We start from the raw sequence: 18,013 nt of genomic DNA on the forward strand, positions 1-18,013 counted from the left end.
GCTATGCGATTATGCGATTATGCGATTGCTGTCACAGGTTCACGAGCAGTGAGAAACATTTAGAAGAACGTAGCTCAAACCCCCCAATCCACACCAGAAAAATTCTAGTGATAAGGCGCGGTGGAGGGTGATTTCATTGGAAGGTGAGGCAGTCTGGCAGCGGGGAGGGAGCTGATAGGGCCGCATCGGGAAGGTATTGGCGATACGATCTCCAACGGGTCGAGGGGCTTTTATTGCCTTCTCGGGCCTAGCCTGCTTTCCAGAAGAAGTATCAGAAATGGCCAAATCGATCTGATCCATCCTCTTATCATGTCATGTTGATGTGGTTAACAGACAGATGGATGATGATTAGTTAATCCCTGGTGTTGGAGAATGCCATTGTAGTAGCCGCAGGCTTATCCTGTACCGGTACGGTGTCTGGCTGAACGGATTCGGAAGATAAGGGCATCGATTATTTCGGACACTGTCGATGCATTCATAGTGTCTAAGTTCTAGATTATCTCGTCTCATCTTGAAGTGACGTACATGCTTGCTATTGTTAGAATACCCAAGATCACATCCTGAAGCGCTGATTGGATTGGTGGGGTTACCGGAATTGACATGTGATAATTCCTTCATTCCTAAATTGTCCGGAAAAACTTCAATTTTGTTTCAATTCTTCAACGCTGAAATATTTGTCTGTATCGAAAACTTATACGCTAGTACTACTACTCTACGCTTTATAGCAAAGGTTGCGCCGTCTACCATGCTGCCTGCGGCCCTTCGACAGCGCCTGGATCGCTTGAACAACTTTCAGTCGGCTTTTCTAGCTCCGCTGGACGGAGTCGATTCGACCCAATACCCCAGCCAGGGACTTACCTATACTCCAGAGCTTGACTTGGCTTCATCGCCCCCGACTTCTACAGGCAGTAAAGGCTCGACAGTATCCGTCTGGCCCAATACCTCCGGCACTTCAACCCCTGACCCAGACAGGCCATCTAATTTGACCGCTTACGAAAGTAGCTCGGGTCTTAGATGGAATAGAGTGGTACCTGGTATAGTCACCTTGCCCCGATAAACGCATATTGCGCCCACCGTTGACGATTGTGATTGTTTATAGCATTCTCCTTGCTTCGAAATGCCGGTTTCGAGGCCCAACAACCAAATTCGGACACTCATCTCATCCGAAGTCTCTTCATCGATGGTGTGGGTTACCTGTTAGAAGCGCTTCCCTCGGATTTGACCGATGATGAAACTCGTTTAATTCACGATCGACTTCCGGGTCCTTTGAAGGCCAATACAGGTTATGCTTCCGGCTCGTCTTCGCAAAATCGTCCCGTCGCCTCGAATTCACCGTCGTATTTGCATCGCGTAATCGCCACGTTGATTGTGTACGGATTTATTTTCGTGCAACTCCTACTCCCGTACGCAAAGGTGTTGTTGAATTCCTTATATACATATGAACGGAAGTACCGTGTCACTGAGAGAGTTCTCGTGGCCGCTCTAGAAACAGCCGATGGCGTAGGTAAAGGCGCTAGTAATATCGGCTCGACGCTGACAACATTGGGCGAAGGAAGGGTCTTCAGTGGGTTATGTACGCTAACAGCCTGGACGATTGAGTCTGTTGCTGGTGGTGTGTACGATGGAGTCAATGAGGGGCTCGTTGTCTTGGGAGCGAGTCATCGGGCGGCCAACGTAGTACAGCCGAAGCCTTCGTAGAAGAAATTTTATGAATAACGATAGATGATGATATTAATGACACGCTAGAGTTGCTTTGAATGAGATTGTATTGCGAAATTGGGATAGAAAGGAACTTGTAAACAATGGAGAGCCCCGGAGAATGTGTTTATTAAGTGGGCCCTGCTTAGACAAATGCCCAGAGCGTGTTTGATTGGCCCTTGTGTTCAATATTCCCCTGTCAACAGTCAGAGTGAGATCGAACTCGAGCTACACACTCAAGAGATTCTCAATATGTCGTCTTTAAGATTACCGAATATACCTTCCCTGCGGAAACAACAATTGTTGTTGGAATTGTATGTTTTCGATTGAGTATTGTTTATCGACAAGGAAGCTAACAATCTATACAGTCGGAGTTTAAACCATGCACCGCCTGATGGAGTCTACGTGAGCATCGCCAATCCGACAGATCCCACTTACTGGTCTGGAGTTATATTTATTCGGAAAGGTACGGCTTCCGTTCAATCCCCCAGCTTTTCTTTGTTGTCTGACAGTCAACTTTAGGTCCCTATGCCTCGGCGATTCTCCGTTTCAATATCAAATTTCCTCCCACCTATCCCGAGTTACCACCACTCATCACATTCACGACTGACATATTCCATCCACTAATCGTCCCTTTGACAACATATACATTCACGACAGGCTCGTCAAATGAAGCGCCCGTCAGCGCGACCGATGAGGAGCGACTGTCTCCCGGGGCGTTCAGCTTACGACATGGCTTTCCTCATTGGTTTGGCCGAGCTCAGCGAACTGCAGCCAATTCAAGGACCGGATCTCGAAATGTAAGCGGAGGGAGCATACCACCTACCGTCACGGATCAAGAGGTAGCTGAGCAAAATGATCTCGACGCCGGGAGCAGCTCTCCTGCACCGGGAAACTCGATCAAAGTGGGAGAAGCTGATCCCACCGGCGAAGAAACGACCTCGAAACAAGAAAACAATCCGCGCATCTCGAAAGTGCCTACAACTAGTCCCTATGAGAATAGAGACAACACGGTTCATGTGGTGACACTGCTGGACTATATCCGCTCAACGTTCGACGACGAGACTGTGCTCGATTCCCTCCCGCTTGATGCTGCCGGGAATCCGGGCGCGTGGCATGCTTGGAAAGCACATCGCCGAACCTATGGCACCACTGGCCCCGGAACACCTAATAAAAGAGGAATGTCTCAAGCCCGTCTACCCGGCGAATGGAACTGGGAAGGCGTGTGGGCAAAGAGAGTTCAGAGTGGGATACAAGCAAGTCAATCTGACGCTGCGTTGTTTGCCAGTACTCCTCGAATGGAAATGGAGTCTGTAAGTTAATCTAAGCAATTCTTGGTGAGATCATGACGACTAATGATGGTATCAGATACGATTTTTGAATCTAGATTCTTCGGTGTTGGATAACGTCAAAGAAAAGATGCTCACGGGATTGAAAGAGAAAGGTAGCGAGTAATTGATCATGTTTTCTTGTTCTTGTCGTTGTCTAAAGCTTATACCCCATTTTGTTGTGTTCTTGCTTCTGCCCGCTACGCCGTCGGTGCCTTCCTTGTTGGCGCCTCTGCACATTTATAACTGTCCAAATCTTCTTCTGGCCCAATCTCTCAACTGTCACAGTTTCTCCTTCGTATAATATCAAGGCTATCCTTTAACTACCGCATCGACTTCGCTCTCGAACGAAATGTCCATGAAATCGGGCAAGGTGAAAAAAACTTTCTTTACTCTGGCCTTGATCCTAGTACCTATTTTGCTCCTTTTGTTTGTGGTTGCAACCGCCGTCGCTTGCGTGTTGCTCTGGGAGAGTCACAGGAGAACCAATCGAAACCGCAATCATCGCCGGCGTTGCTGTACAATCTGGAACCGTATCAGGACTGATCCGAGCAATAAATCTAACAATACCGACACCCCGAGGGTCTCGGTGTCGACAAAGGCTACCGATACCACCGAGTTTGAACTCGAGTTCCAGAAGCCAGTTCAGGGTCGAGAGCACGTGTAGTCGACACTATCAGCTTGTATCTCTTGCTTTGACATTATATACATTATCAATTCTTGGGCTACGATGGATCTTCGCCCGGCACCCCTATCGGTCAAGAAGCGGAAAAGTCTGCCTGCAGTGAAGCTAGGAAACGAGCGGCCACAGAAACCTCTAATTATATTCGGCAGGAGTACATCAGCACGGGTATCAACTCGAATATCATCCGGTGAATCAACTGTGTTGGCATCCAACAGTCCTCCACAACTTACCGAGTGGCCGAATCTCGATGTGCCAAAGATCCGTCGCAGTAATACTTCCAAGTCTCATGGACGGCCGAGCAAAAAAGGAGGTCCCGATGCAGCTCACCCAAAGAAACCCACCGGAATATTGCATTCGACAAGTTCAACTCTCAAAGATGAAGACCAACGCCAAGGTCAGAAAGCAATCAGGAACGAATCACAGACACAGGGCAGGATGTCTCAATTCCTTCATGCCTTGGACAAGAAACTTATAAAACCTTCTGCCCGCGAAATATCGAAACGATTACCGAACAATGTACGCTCTATCCAAATCGAAGATACTCTTCATTCATCGCTGAAGTATGACTTTGCTCCTCCATTATCTATTGTGAATATGGATATGCATGTGGATGATTCTCTAAGTGACTTCAGGAAAGCTGAAGTTTATGCCCATATCACCATCACTGTCGACGTGAGTCTGGAAAGTGTACAATACATCCCATATAGTTTGGCCATTACTACTGTGATTCTGCTGAACATGACGTAAGTCGGCCTTTTCAATTTTCTTTTCCAACCCGTACTGACATATTTTCAGATCGGATAGAGAGATGGTCAGAGTAACTACTATGGCGCTTTTCGGGATGATGAGCTTTTAGGGGTTGCTGTTGACAATTCATTTCAACTGTTTGGTTCAAACAGTCCTTCGCAACCTCATGTTTTTCTTGTATCCGCAAATTGTGATATTGCGCTAAACACTACATTCAATGCCGCCGTGGGACTGACAACGGTCACTCTAGAGGATCATTACGAGTTCGGCCCTACTCCACGTCCGGGCTGGCATATCTATTCTGGGCTGGATCTCGGTCAAAGTTCCTCCTTTGATTTCCAGCACAAGGTTGAGAAAGCTCTCTGCCATATTCGATCCGGCTTTTCTTCGGGAAATATCACGGATCTCAACGTCAGATTTGCACTTGCTTCTGGATACGAAATCCAGGTGTGTGGTAGAACTTCCATTGCTTCGTTACGTCCCGGAGAGGTATGGAAGCTTCTAGTTCGCGTCAACATGTCGGGGGAGCAGGACTCAAATAGACTTGAACGTGAGATCAAGTCCATGCTGCGTTGTCGTGACATCGCTGGTCTAGATTTTGATCGTGGAGAGAGTATTCTTGTGGCAACACTACGATTCAATCACTCGCTACAACCAGGGTGCTCATTGAAGATGGTCAAGTCCTGCTCCATTGTGCCTGAATGAAAACGGACTATGGCGTTGGTGGATTGATTTGGGGTTTGGTGTACATCGCTTCTGCCAAGAGGTGTGCTCATGTGTTGAAACACTGTCTATTCTTTGAAAGTAGACATAGTAGACGTTTGGATATGCTTGTTTCCTAGACTGGCAGGTCGATGATTGTACTCATTCGGTCAGACTCAATCAGTCAATAAAGATGTTGTATATATAATGGTTGGCATGCAATAAAGACCTTTTTTACCCAAATACCATCCTCATAACTGTATTATAACTAGTCATGGGTTGTTGGATGAGGTCTCTTCATTCCCATCTTTTCCCACAGAGGCTCTCCATCATCATCAAATTCTGCCCACTGAAAAAAAGAACACCCTTTACTCCCCGGCGAATAACCCGCATAACACATCCACATATACCTCCCTCTCGACTCCTGCTTGCGTTGCACACACCGTAATATCGTAGGCACATTACATCGACACCTTGGAGTATTGCGAGGATGGAGGGATTCACGATACCATCGATATGTTATATTGATTCGTTTATTGCCGGCTATTGGATGTGGAGAGATGGTGGATACCGATGGGATGGAATGTTTCCATTCTTCTTGCATTTCGGCGTGCATTACGAGGAGGGAGTTGTGGGGGAGATGGATTGAGATTTGGCCTTGGGCGTCAGATATTATATCTGGCAAACGGGGTTTCTTGGAAGTTTCTGCGTCTTGATGTTGTCTTTGGGTATTGTCATCTTCGCTAGGGTTATTGTCTCGCGCAACAACTTTTCTAACACGAAACTCCCTGGCAACCCCTAAACTCAAACTGCCTATAATAGCCCTGGGCCCCAAATACGTCAGCTGGTCAGAATGGTATCCCACACTCTCCTGCGGCCCATCATAACAATTCACAAACGCCGCATTCGGTATCCATTCCTTTGGCGACTGATATCTTAATTTTTTGCCATCTGGATAATGTGTCTGAATCCGTTGCTGAACATGTTCATTAACAGCCTTTTGCACTTTCTCAGATACAGCTTGCATTCTCGGCGAGATTTTGCGGACGTCTTTTTGATATACCCCGTTATAGACGTACTGTTCTGTTTGTTGTCTTAGGTCGTAATCCGTAGAGACGTAGAGTTTGCTTGAGTGTGGACTCTGGACTGTTTTGTCGAAGAGCTGGAATATGTCGGGTTGGAATATTTTGGCTTCTTCCAGCAATTCAGTTAAGAGGCCGTTTGCTTCTTCTGCGGGTAGGAAGTTATGGATTATGGAGCATGGGGTGTGTTTGGAGATGTCATCGGGGGAGTATAGATGAAGTATTTTGCCTCGTTTTGTTAGTGGTTTTGACCAGCCTGATGATGCTGTGGCGGGGCTTGAGGTCGTTGATTGGAATGTAGATAGGATAGATGTCTGTATGCCAGGTGTAGGGTTCAGAGAGTTATTTGAGCGTAGAGAAGATGCCTCGTCTCGCTTTGAATCACGTCTGGCCTCTAGACAAGCCGATGCCGCTTCGACGCAGCCTTCGTACGAGACCAGGACATCTAGTAGGACGACTTCGTCTATATCAGGGAATAGAGAAATCAGCCGGGCAAGCTTTACATCCGTTGGCTCATCATCATATCGCGCTTCATCATCCTGTTTAAGCTGGACCACTGCCTGATATTCAGGCTTGACCACCCCGCGCTCAAGGCCCTTCTTTTTAGCATCATAGTCAGCATAAGACTCGAAGAAGAGTTTTCGGCGTTTGCGTGGTAGCTTTTCAGTCATTATGTAGAATTAGCTGAATATATTTGTTGTATTGAAATCTTGAAATCATTGCAAGTTGATGGACAATTGGTGCCTAGTAGAGCCCTGCTTAGTAATAATGATTACGTAACCACAGCTTGGAAGGCAGAATCAACGAGGATCTCACCGCCCGGCTTACCTCGGTGTAAGCAATGGCTGCGGGTCGGCATCACATTCAACTGCCCTACGTATCAAGGACAGTCGCCTACAAGATTCGCAGTCTTCAAGCTCATTGCTACTGTGTCTCCAGACTCGAGCTCATCCCATTATGACGTGATAGTCTCAGCTTGCCAGTTCTCCCCGAACGTTGTCAAATGTCCCAATCCAACTTGACAATCTCTAAAAGTTCAGCTTGGCCAACATCATGCTTCATTACCGCACCGAGCGCTTCAATGGGTCTGCCGTCAAGTACTCCCCCTTCTACGACAATCGACTAGCCGTCAGTGCATCAGCGAATTTTGGCCTGGTTGGAAATGGTCGTCTCTATATCCTTGAATTAACTCCAAATGGCATTGTACCTGCAAAAATGTGAGTTCAACTCTCCCTTCCCCCGCGCGGGCCTACCCCGCGGCTCCGCAATAGACCAAATATTGATGCTTTTCCAGTTATACCACACAAGACGCTCTCTACGACGTCGCCTGGTCCGAAGTCCACGAGAATCAATGCCTCATAGCCTCCGGAGACGGTAGCATCAAATTGTTCGACAGCTCCGTAAACGACTTCCCCGTACAAGCATGGAAGGAACACAACCGAGAGGTGTTCTCCGTCCATTGGAACCTCGTCGCCAAAGAAAACTTTTGCTCGAGTAGTTGGGATGGCACAGTCAAAGTATGGTCGCCTCAACGACCGCAATCGCTTCTTACCCTGCCGACGCATAGTTGCACGTATTCGGCCGCGTTTTCGCCTCATTCCCCGGATATTTTGTCGTGCGTGACATCAGATTCACATATTCGTATTTTTGATCTTCGTACCCCGGCCTCCGCGTCGAATCATTTGACCATGCAAATTCCGATACATGGCGGCGCTGCTTCAGCACCAGGCCAGGTTGGTATGCCGCCGCAGGCCGCCGGCGCTACTCCTCCATCAGAATGTCTGACACACGACTGGAATAAATATCGCTCTTCTGTTCTTGCTGCCGCCGGTGTCGATCGTGTAGTTCGCACATTCGATATTCGAGCACCACATCATGGTCCGATGGCCGTTATGCCGGGTCACGGTTATGCAGTGCGCAAATTGGCATGGTCTCCACATCTTTCCAGTCTTCTTCTCACAGCCAGCTACGATATGACTTGCAGAGTATGGAATGATCGTGGTGATGCGCAGGCAGATGCGGACCCGATGCGTATGGGGCCTACTACTCCTATTCTAGGGGAGGAGTTGGGTTGTATGACCCAACATACCGAGTTTGTGACTGGTGTTGATTGGTGCTTGTTTGGTGCTGAGGGCTGGTGTGCCACAGTTGGTTGGGATGAGAGTCTATACGTTTGGGATGTCAGGGCTTTTATGAAGCAATAGACAGTTTTCGTTACTTGAACATACAGAAGGCGTTGGTTCCGTTGATAAGGAGGTTTTTATTTCATTCTTCTGTATATCATTTATTTGCGGGTTTGCATGTCATTATTCAGCATCCAACATCAAATTTTCCATCAGTCTTATCAGTGAAGCTCTCTATACGAAGGCGAACACATTCACATTTCAAAATCTCATGAGCATGTATGTCTCCCTGCTTGTAAGGGGACAAACTCTCATGAAGTACCAGGCTTTGAGTAATCACTCACTTCCCCAATCTAGCCTCAATCTTCTTCCTCTCCGCATCCCTAACCGCCGCAACCTCCTCGCGAGTAGCATCATGAGCAACATTGACCTTATTAAACGGATTCTCTTCACTCTTCTCAAACTCCTTCCTGCAAAGCTCCACCCGCTGCTGTTTCCGCAGTCCCGGATGCTCAGCCTCAATCTCCGGTAACCGTCTAGCCTCAAACGCGGCATAGGCAGCCTTGAACCTTCTCTCGGGGTGTCGGTCGATCTTGGTGTTGTTACCTGATTCGGTGAGTTCGAGCGCATCGAGCGCGTTCTCGATACCGGACGCATTCAAAGTAGCTGCTTTTCGGCTCGAAGGTGTCAAGTCGTCAAGCTGAGAAAGATCGAGACCTCGGGACTTCTTCTGTGCGGTTTTGGCGCCTGCGCCTTTGGCTTTGGAGGGTTGCGAGGCTTCTTCGGCGGCTAGCATGGCATCGCGCTCGGCTTTTTTACGGGCTGCTTCGGCTTTTTTGGCTTCGGCTGATTCTCTATATGAAGAACCAAATACGTTAGAGATCAACCCGTTCCAGATCTCTGAGAGTAGAGGATAGACTTACTTCTTCGCGTTTCCACCCTTGGATCCCTTGGACCATTCGGCATCTTCATCAGCGGAGCGTTTGGCGTCTACGACAGCCTGCTTTTGGGCAGCGGCTTCTGCTTTCTATTTGGTAAATCGATTAGTTATGAGCCTTTCAAAAAAAAAATAAATAAATAAATCCATGGTATGGAATAGCTGTGTTCTTCTTGAGGTCGAGGGGTTTGTCATGGTCGATTGCGGGGAACTAAAAATATTCGTGGGGAGGGGAAGATGCTCGAATACTACTTACCCTGGCGTTGCCAGCAGCCTTTTTGGAGTTTTCACCAGCTGGTTTCTTGGCCATGTTGGATAAATATACTTGTATAGTAGATAAAGAATGGATAGTAGGTTAGTTATAGACGAGGATGAATGTTTGTATGGGTTGGGTTGCGGAAGTATATTTTTGAACTTATCGCTGGGTGAGCACGATAAGCTTTCCGCCACCGAATCAGGTCATCGATGGATAGATAATATCTAGTTAACTATCTGACTCATATGTACAAATAACTCAACTTAGGTTAACTACGTAGTTACCACTCTACTCTGCGATTATTTTGGAATCGCTCTTCATTCGCAAGAAGCCCCTAGATACGAATTCGTTTACCTTTCAAGAAACCCATTCAAGCATTTTTCCAAAGCTAACCCCACCAAAAACTGACGCTGATACCTGCTCTAAGCCCACGGACATAGTGCCACCAGCCAACAGGAATGTACAAACATTCACCTTCCTTCAAAACCGTCTCGACATAATCTGCCTCTGCAAAGCCAGGCCATGTAGACTCCCAAAGCTCGGATTCAGCGGGCGACAGTTCAATAGCCGCCAGATCAATCTGAGATGTATTCGACATGTCGATGAGCTGGCTCTTTTCTGTAGTTGGATTTGGATCTGTATCAATCTTGTCTTGCTGGCCTGGTGGTTTGGGTGTATCATCTTTAGAATTGACCATCTCCATTCCCCGTGGGTATATCTGTGACGCTGGAGTATGTGGCGAGTATAATCGGATGTATTTGGCACCAACAACTTGCACGAGAATGTTATGGTAGGGATCGTGATGTAACGGAGATATCGTCCATGATGGGCCAATCCAGGTATTGATGATTGGGTCGGAGGCAACGCCTATCTCTGCTTCGTCATTCGACGAATTACCTGCATGGTTTTGTTTCGACAAGAAACCCTGTGATGCCTTCCCCTCTGGAACTGTCTTCTCTTCAGAGCAATCATCCATTTCAGTATCGGCCTTATTTTTGGCAATCTCTGCCTCCCTTTCATGCATCTTCTTCAGGTATACAGGCGTCCCAGGTTCGGCCGCTGGAGGATCAATATAGCAAAAGTCTGGCACACTGATATCCTTTCGCAAAGCTGGGATTTGTGTCAGTAGATCATGTTGTGCCATGTACCCAGTCTGATCTTCATCCTCTTGAGTTGCATTTGCATCGCTCGTTGCTGTCTTCGTCCCATCGTTGAGTCTCCAAAGAAAAGTATTGACAAACTCAGAGAAAGGCATAATTCGCTGTCCCCACCCCTCATCAGTATAAGAACGTCCCACCTCAACTGGAACAAGTCGCTTTCCTTCCAGCATCTGCTCATACCAGTAGTCCTTGGATGACCAGGGCCTTTCACTTAGCGCCGGCCAATGACTGACCGCATCAGTAATGACAAGTGGTGTACGCACCTCTTGTATGTGGTTTTCCATCGCGTAGAAAGAAGGTGCTGAGATGCGAGGAATCGGTTTTGTCAGTTCAGGTAATGGAGCTGACCCTGGTGGGAATAAGGGAACAGTCAATTTTCGTCTCTTTGTAGCGGGTTCGTCCTCGTCTTCTTCAATAGATGTTGGCGACTGTTTTGATGCTTTCTGATTTGTTTGTCGCCAGTCCTTTAAGGCTGAGAATAACGAGTCAATCATCTCCTCTCGCCAGGGTGCACCAGCCATGATGAGTGCCATGTCTAGGTAGCGGATCACAGATGCAAGCCAAGATGAGCTATCATCATGACGGCCATTCTGATGTTCAGAAAGGATATTCTTCTTAATCAAATGCACTGCCAGAACGATACTTGCATCTGTGTAAAGACGACGCCAGGACAATTTGACATCCTTGAATGGGAAAACATGTAATTTCGTGTCTGCCAGGGCCAGAGCACTTTCTGGGTCATCTCGAAGAGAAGATTGAAGCTTCTCCCTGTCGAGCTCAAAACATTCTAAGATAGGATCATCAGGCTGAGGATTGTCAATAGTAGACAGTATGTCGGTCGTGAGATTCTCCATGGGTGTCAATTTGGTTGTTGGTGAAAGGTGTCGAAAATCCCCCTTACAGTTCACCTGTAATAATGTGAGAGGTAGATAGAAATGAAATAGAAGAGAGTTCTACATCTGATCCAACCCAAATATTTCTAACTCAGAAAATTGTTTGAGTAAAGCGATTTATTAAATTAAAAAACATGGATGTGAACAATGTGTCGAGTGGTGTAGGGAGAAAGAGAAATTAGTATGAGCTTCTGCCTCAAGTACCTATACGGGATTTAGGTACCCGTCTAGCGTGAACGTCATTCAACAATATGAACATTCAACGGACAATAAGATGTATTAGTCCACTGCAAATTGTATTTATTACAATTTTATTGAAAAGGGGTTGATTGATTGTGGATTATGAATAGCAGGAGAATGCAAAAGTCTATTCATATTTATATATTGTTGTTACAGGACTAATATACATGCAGAAATTAAACTGCTCACTGACCTTCAAGAAAAGTCATCACAAGATTTGGAATCCCACTGACACCCTCAGCCTTGATGGCACTCACTGGAACAGCCACGAGACGTTCTCGAAACGCGTCTTTGTGTCCGCTAGGATGCTCAGCAAGCCCTTGCTGAATCTGTGATAGGTAGTCTTGAAGAGCAGCAAAGTTTTCCTTGGTGTCTGGTAAATCAGCTTTGGTAGCGACAACGAACCATGGCTTCCTGTAAATAGGTGGCAAGACCAATGCTGGAAGAGGGTCCTGAGGATTCATGGGCATCCATCTCTTCTTGGCAGATTCCGACTCTATTTCAGCATTACGCAACTTGTCGTACTCGCCCAATTCGTGCCAGAGCTTCTGTAGCGTTTTGACCGGATCGGCAGAACTGAGATCAACAACGAAGCCAAGAATACCAGCGCGCTCGATATGTCGTAGGAAACCCAATCCAAGACCTCTATCCAGATGCGCGTCCTCAACCAAACCGGGGATATCAGCTATTGTGAAGTTTGTGCGAGGACTCTTCTTGTTCAACGATTCAACCTTTGGTCTTCCTTTAAAATCGTCCAAGACTACCGTGCCGATGTTTGGGGATAAAGTGGTAAACTCCCAGTTCCCGATTCTCGTACGACTATTCGTCAACGAACGAAGCAAAGTGCTTTTCCCTGCATTAGGGAACCCCACTAAACCGACGTCGGCCAGCAATTTGAGCTCAAATTCCAGATGTAGAGTCATGCCTCCTTCTCCTTTCGTTGCGAATTTAGGTCGTCCCATACTGCGCGCTATAAAATGAGGATTGCCGAACCCGCCAACCGCGCCTGCAGCCAGAAGCTTCGGTTGTTCCATAGGCTGCGACAAGTCCAGATGAATAGGGGCCGGGGGCTCCAGTGCAGCAAGGTTAGACCTTCGTGGGGGACCGAGTGTTGGGAAAGTCGTGGTCAAAAAATCAGAAGGAAGCGAGCCGGGATAGAGAACGAAACGGTCGCGTTGCGCGACATACATTCCCATCGCTTGCTCTTCCCTAGACAAAGTACCCTTCAAAGTTCTGTATTCGTGTTCTGCCTCTTCAATGGGATCATATCTGGACACTTCGCGAACGACAGTTCCGACCGGGACCTGTATCAGCACATCGTGGCCTCGTTTGCCGCCTCTACTCTTTCCTTGTCCATTTTTTCCGTTTCCAGCTCGGATGGTGCCTTGTCGCGCGAGCTTGTGCAGACTTGTCAAGCCGTCAACAGCTTGTATATATATACTTCCACCGCTGCCTCCATCGCCACCGTTGGGGGGACCTTCTTCAATGTACTTTTCTCGAAGGAAAGCCACACAACCATTGCCTCCGGAACCAGTAACCACTTTCGCAGTGCATTTGTCCTGGAAGATGAATCGTGAGTAGTCGGATGGCGGAGGATTAAGATGGGAGAGATCTGGACCCGTTTCGTCTTCGGATGTTTGCGTAGTTACTATGCGGTTGTTTGATGTTGAGTGCCATCGACGGCGGGTTCGCAGGATGTTCGCTGTTGCCTTGAATGTTGTATGCTTCGTGCAGGCGGTTGCGTTCAGAAAAGGATAGAGGAAGGGCAGCATGGTGTTGGTAGTTTTCGACATCGTGCAGCTGTTTTAAATGAGAATATATGTGACTAGGTCATTGTAGCTAGTCAAGATTGATTGTGTTGCATACTTGATGCTGCAATATCTTTATGACAAACCAAATCGTCGCAAATATTAATCTTGGCAGCTTTATATCCACGTGACCGAGGCCTTATCATCACGTGATTAATTTCCATCTCAACCAGGCAATCCCAGCGGCATCTGAGCTTCTACTTTGTACATACGTATTATTCTTCTGAGACCTTTTCATTTGCGCATCATATATTTTTTGTTTTGCCGGATTTAAGTACATCTCTGATTTCAACCAAATTCAGAGTTCATTTTACTAAGACAAGGAAAAATATTTCCATAGTTTAGCGCCCCCCACTCGCTCGCAACCTTGCATTCATACAGGTCACAATTCCATCTCGATCTCGACGACCTCTTTAGACGAATACTTAATGGTCGAGGTTATTTGCAAAGAAGAGTTTGGTTGTACTAGATTAAAACTGCACACTTTGGCGCTGGGGGTACTTCGGGTGATTGATTGTGTCGAACACACATTAGTGAAATTTGTGCTGATGCTTCTATCTCAACTAACTTAAACTGAAGAGGGTTTCTCATTCTCAATATTTCAGGGAAAAAGCAATTAAAGGATCCGACCAATCATGATATAAATCCCACACTTGGTAAGTTAGTAGCCTAGATTTTAAAGTAATTGCTCGTTTCAGACATCCAAGAAAACTGTCTGAGACAATCCGACAGACCTGACACACCGCCGCGAAGGCCAAAAACGAAACACACGATCGAAGTCTGGAATGCACCGTTGATGTCATAGACCCGCTCAGAAGAAAGTCAAGTCCTCTAGAAATGTTGTCGTCGAGGTGGAAAGGGGCAAACCGATTTCTAGCCTCTGCGTAAAAAAGTCCGCTTCTCCTCCGTACACCATCTCTACTTTCTAGAATCAAGTCTGCAAGCTCCACCATTCAATAACGCTCTACGGAGATACTACCAACAAGTGGGTGCCCACATGACTCTTGAGAGACAAGAGTAACTGGAATTGTGATAATTCGATGGATCATAAACGAGCTCTTTACCATCGGCGAAATTTCTATTGGTATTGGCCAATTGGAAGCGAAACTAACGAAACGCCAAACCAGAATGATGGAATGGGCTAAAGCAGTGGGCTTAGTGGACTTGAGTGGACTTGGTGGGCTCCAGTGGGACGCCAGAAATCCAATTTTTTGGAAGGTGAATTATTTTAGTTTAATATAACTTGATCGGATCTGGGCTCGGCAGGGGCGCGACGCGGCTCGGTTTTTTTCTTGTCTTTTGATTCTTTGAATTGGGTTTGGCTACAGACGCCGGTACTTGCCTAGGTAGGTATATACGTATATACGTGTTCGTATTCAGAATTGCAAGTCACATGTGAAGGACATTGATTCATCAGCTCACGTTCATTATAACCAGCAATATAGCTCTCAGCTGGCAAACAAACAGGGAAACCACCGACATGGATAGATAGGTATAAGATAAGTCTACAGTACTTGACGAATCCGTACTGTACTCTACACCACGACAACGCTTAGCGCTAAATGAAAAGTTTAATCAACTACCGAAGAATCCTTGCAAGCCGAGTGGCGATATCGATACGTACGCTGTACGATTGCATCAAAGAAAGTTCTATTTTCTTGCTTTCAGGCTTCGTCTGAAATCCAACCCCTGTCAGGTACAGACTCTACACTGGCGGGCTCTAAAAGTTTAAGCAGCGCTAGTGCCGTTTAGCAGACCGTTCGACACGGTTTGAATGATTTCCTGAAGTGGCAAATAGATATTCTGAGTGATTGTTTTGCCTTGGTAGCGACGTAGACAAGGACAAGGACATCATCATCAACAAAAATTGTAATCACCAGAAGATAAAATTCCGGGTTAATCGTGTGTAGTCAGGCTTGGTTGAGCTCGAAACTGGAAACAGCCCCACTTCCGGAAGCATTCCGGCCCTGCCGTACCGGCGTGTTGTGTTCCATGGTTACGGCTCTGCCACTTATCTTAGTACGTTACAGATAAATACAGCCCATCTATTCTTAATGTTCAAACATACGCAGGGACAGAGGGGACTAGGTAACAGGAATACGCGCTACGTACTACGTAGTACTACTCAGAGTATGGTATGACCTGTCGTAACAAGCGCATATTCAATCGCCATGCAGATGCAGATGCCAAAGTAGATCAGATGGATGATTGCAAAAACATGCATGCCCAATATAGCCATTGCTTCACCCATCCAATGTCGATAGCTTTTTAATCACGCAATCGGCAAAGCCATACTCAACAACTGGCAAGAATCTAATGCCAAGTTGATTGAGGCTACGGGCAAAGTGTGCCCGGGTTATAGGGTGACGATTCCCCGGGCAAATAGGCTTTCAGCCCTGGGTTATCGTACGTATCGTTTGTATGTACTACGTAGTACACTAACCCACACACAAACACACACACACACACATATACACACGCCCAGTATCAGATTCCTCGTTGAGACTAGCTTCGTATCCCATCTACGTAGTATGCCCTACCAAATCGGCCAATTGGGATGCTTCGAGTATCAATTACTCAATTCAGTAATATCTTGAACACGCTCTTAAGATGGGAATAGTTGTGCTATTCGTGGATATCATTAAGTTCAGAAGGATCACCATTCAAAACCTTCCTTTCGAAGCACGTTCTCATTTATCCCTACATGCTATGATGCTAATGACTCGTCAATATGAAACGCCAAGAAACCGTTGACATGTAACCAAAGTGTCGGTGTACTCGTACCCCGTACAAGTACCGGAATATATCGCCGATGGTTAAAAACAGATCGGCAGATGGAGAGCTTGCACGGAGCAGTCGGATACGTAGTTAGATAAGGGCTGACGCAACGGCCATCGGTAATATAATGGTATCTATTAAACCGAGATTCATGCTGCAGCCTGCGTGTAATGCATGGATAATGTGTTCGATCATGTGTTTTTTCCCATTGTGCATATCAATTGAAACTGGTACTTGATTAGCTTCTGTTTCTACATCCTCTGCTGCAATGAGTGCCTAATGGCTGTGGTTCTTGAAAGAAAGATGAGATTATTTCTTTACCATCGGCGACCTTGTCAAACAGGTCATCAAGCTCCGGAGGCCGCCCATTCGGATTGATAGGAACACAGTAGCACAGCTTTCAACACCAGTAACGAATCCTGCATAACTTAGTTACTAAATATGTCATCTGACAATGACTCGTGATCTGAATCGGATCAAAAGAAGATCACGGGGTTCTTCCGGTATTCGGCTTTTCCTTTCAAAAAGCAAGCAGGGATGCTTTGCCATGTGTTTCCTGCCGACACGTTGAACGTACAGATACACAGCCACAGATCGGGTGATTCCTCGTTTCTGATTTGCTTTCCCTTGGGCTTTATTTGTACGTATCCTGTTTGTGACTGAATACGGAACTAGCTGTTTGAGGCGGTGTGGTTTGTGTTCGGGCAACTCGGGGGGTCCCCCAAGTTACACGCAAAACAATGATATAATGTGATGAAGGAATTCTATTCTCCCCGGTGTCAACCTCGAAGTAATCAATAATGTGTTGTCACACCGGCAGCACCAGCTACCATGGCGATAAATGACACTGGAAGCCTGAAAGACAAAGATTTGCCGTATTTAAACGGGATTTCTGGTCTAATTTGAAATGCGACATTTTTAACAGCTGAGCCGCCAACGCAGTATTTGGGTGTCTCGAAAATCACCGTCAATGAATGATTGTGTGATGAGGCAATGCAAAAACCGTGGGCAAACTTTGGCAAAATACTGAAAGTATGCAAATCAATTTCAATGTTGACTGCAGAGCACACGCATCGATCCTCATGATGAATATTGGGTATCAAGAATCATCACAGCCTGCAAATAACACCACTGCCCAATAAAATGTATTGAATGCAAAGATATTAGTTCTATCATCCATTAGATTATGCAGGTAATCAAGGCTCTTTCTCTAGACTAATGCAAACACGGCTGCACAGAGCCATAGCATTGCATTTCGATGCAGATATCCAGAAGGATTATCTGTTCCTAATATATATGTAGTGCGGTGTATAGTTATATGTAACTAACTAGTTACCTTGTTGTAATGAATCAGTGAGATTCGACAAGCATAATTGGCCGTCGTACTGCATGATAAAGCATTGGTCCGGACTGTCGGAACATCGATAGCCCAAACAGGAAAAAGGCAGTACCCCGTACTGTAATTGAAATTGGATGGTTTCAATACCTAAAATACGTCGTGCCTTACCAGGCTTACCTGGTTATGATGTACTTAGTGGAGCTGTCCACACCGCTGTTGCACCCCATTTGTACTGCC

At 46.4% G+C, this 18,013-nt stretch overlaps 8 protein-coding genes across 8 annotated transcripts; 4 read left to right on the forward strand and 4 right to left on the reverse strand.

Moving 5' to 3' along the window:
- Positions 1–745: 745 nt before the first annotated feature.
- Positions 746–1,698, forward strand: EYB26_006097 (uncharacterized protein; the record flags this gene model as incomplete). Its single annotated transcript, XM_054265373.1, has 2 exons — positions 746–1,034; positions 1,100–1,698. 2 exons carry the CDS (start codon positions 746–748, stop codon positions 1,696–1,698), a joined length of 888 nt encoding a protein of 295 aa, XP_054121348.1.
- A 252-nt stretch (positions 1,699–1,950) lies between these two features.
- Positions 1,951–3,153, forward strand: EYB26_006098 (uncharacterized protein; the record flags this gene model as incomplete). The annotated part of the gene is made up of 4 exons (XM_054265374.1): positions 1,951–2,012; positions 2,067–2,164; positions 2,221–3,011; positions 3,067–3,153. The coding sequence occupies 4 exons, from the start codon at positions 1,951–1,953 to the stop codon at positions 3,151–3,153; spliced, it is 1,038 nt and encodes a 345-aa protein (XP_054121349.1).
- A 603-nt stretch (positions 3,154–3,756) lies between these two features.
- EYB26_006099 (uncharacterized protein) lies at positions 3,757–5,163 on the forward strand (the record flags this gene model as incomplete). Its single annotated transcript, XM_054265375.1, has 4 exons — positions 3,757–4,271; positions 4,344–4,454; positions 4,507–4,522; positions 4,711–5,163. 4 exons carry the CDS (start codon positions 3,757–3,759, stop codon positions 5,161–5,163), a joined length of 1,095 nt encoding a protein of 364 aa, XP_054121350.1.
- Positions 5,164–5,428: 265 nt separating this feature from the next.
- Positions 5,429–6,913, reverse strand: EYB26_006100 (uncharacterized protein; the record flags this gene model as incomplete). The annotated part of the gene is made up of 1 exon (XM_054265376.1): positions 5,429–6,913. The coding sequence occupies one exon, from the start codon at positions 6,911–6,913 to the stop codon at positions 5,429–5,431; it is 1,485 nt and encodes a 494-aa protein (XP_054121351.1).
- A 382-nt stretch (positions 6,914–7,295) lies between these two features.
- EYB26_006101 (uncharacterized protein) lies at positions 7,296–8,446 on the forward strand (the record flags this gene model as incomplete). Its single annotated transcript, XM_054265377.1, has 2 exons — positions 7,296–7,459; positions 7,537–8,446. 2 exons carry the CDS (start codon positions 7,296–7,298, stop codon positions 8,444–8,446), a joined length of 1,074 nt encoding a protein of 357 aa, XP_054121352.1.
- Positions 8,447–8,705: 259 nt separating this feature from the next.
- EYB26_006102 (uncharacterized protein) lies at positions 8,706–9,612 on the reverse strand (the record flags this gene model as incomplete). The annotated part of the gene is made up of 3 exons (XM_054265378.1): positions 8,706–9,219; positions 9,289–9,392; positions 9,559–9,612. The coding sequence occupies 3 exons, from the start codon at positions 9,610–9,612 to the stop codon at positions 8,706–8,708; spliced, it is 672 nt and encodes a 223-aa protein (XP_054121353.1).
- A 334-nt stretch (positions 9,613–9,946) lies between these two features.
- On the reverse strand, positions 9,947–11,572 carry EYB26_006103 (uncharacterized protein; the record flags this gene model as incomplete). Its single annotated transcript, XM_054265379.1, has 1 exon — positions 9,947–11,572. One exon carries the CDS (start codon positions 11,570–11,572, stop codon positions 9,947–9,949), a length of 1,626 nt encoding a protein of 541 aa, XP_054121354.1.
- Positions 11,573–12,036: 464 nt separating this feature from the next.
- On the reverse strand, positions 12,037–13,623 carry EYB26_006104 (uncharacterized protein; the record flags this gene model as incomplete). Its single annotated transcript, XM_054265380.1, has 1 exon — positions 12,037–13,623. The coding sequence occupies one exon, from the start codon at positions 13,621–13,623 to the stop codon at positions 12,037–12,039; it is 1,587 nt and encodes a 528-aa protein (XP_054121355.1).
- Positions 13,624–18,013: the final 4,390 nt, after the last annotated feature.

Source organism: Talaromyces marneffei, chromosome 4 (genome assembly GCF_009556855.1).
Source record: "Talaromyces marneffei chromosome 4, complete sequence".
NCBI lineage: Eukaryota > Fungi > Ascomycota > Eurotiomycetes > Eurotiales > Trichocomaceae > Talaromyces > Talaromyces marneffei.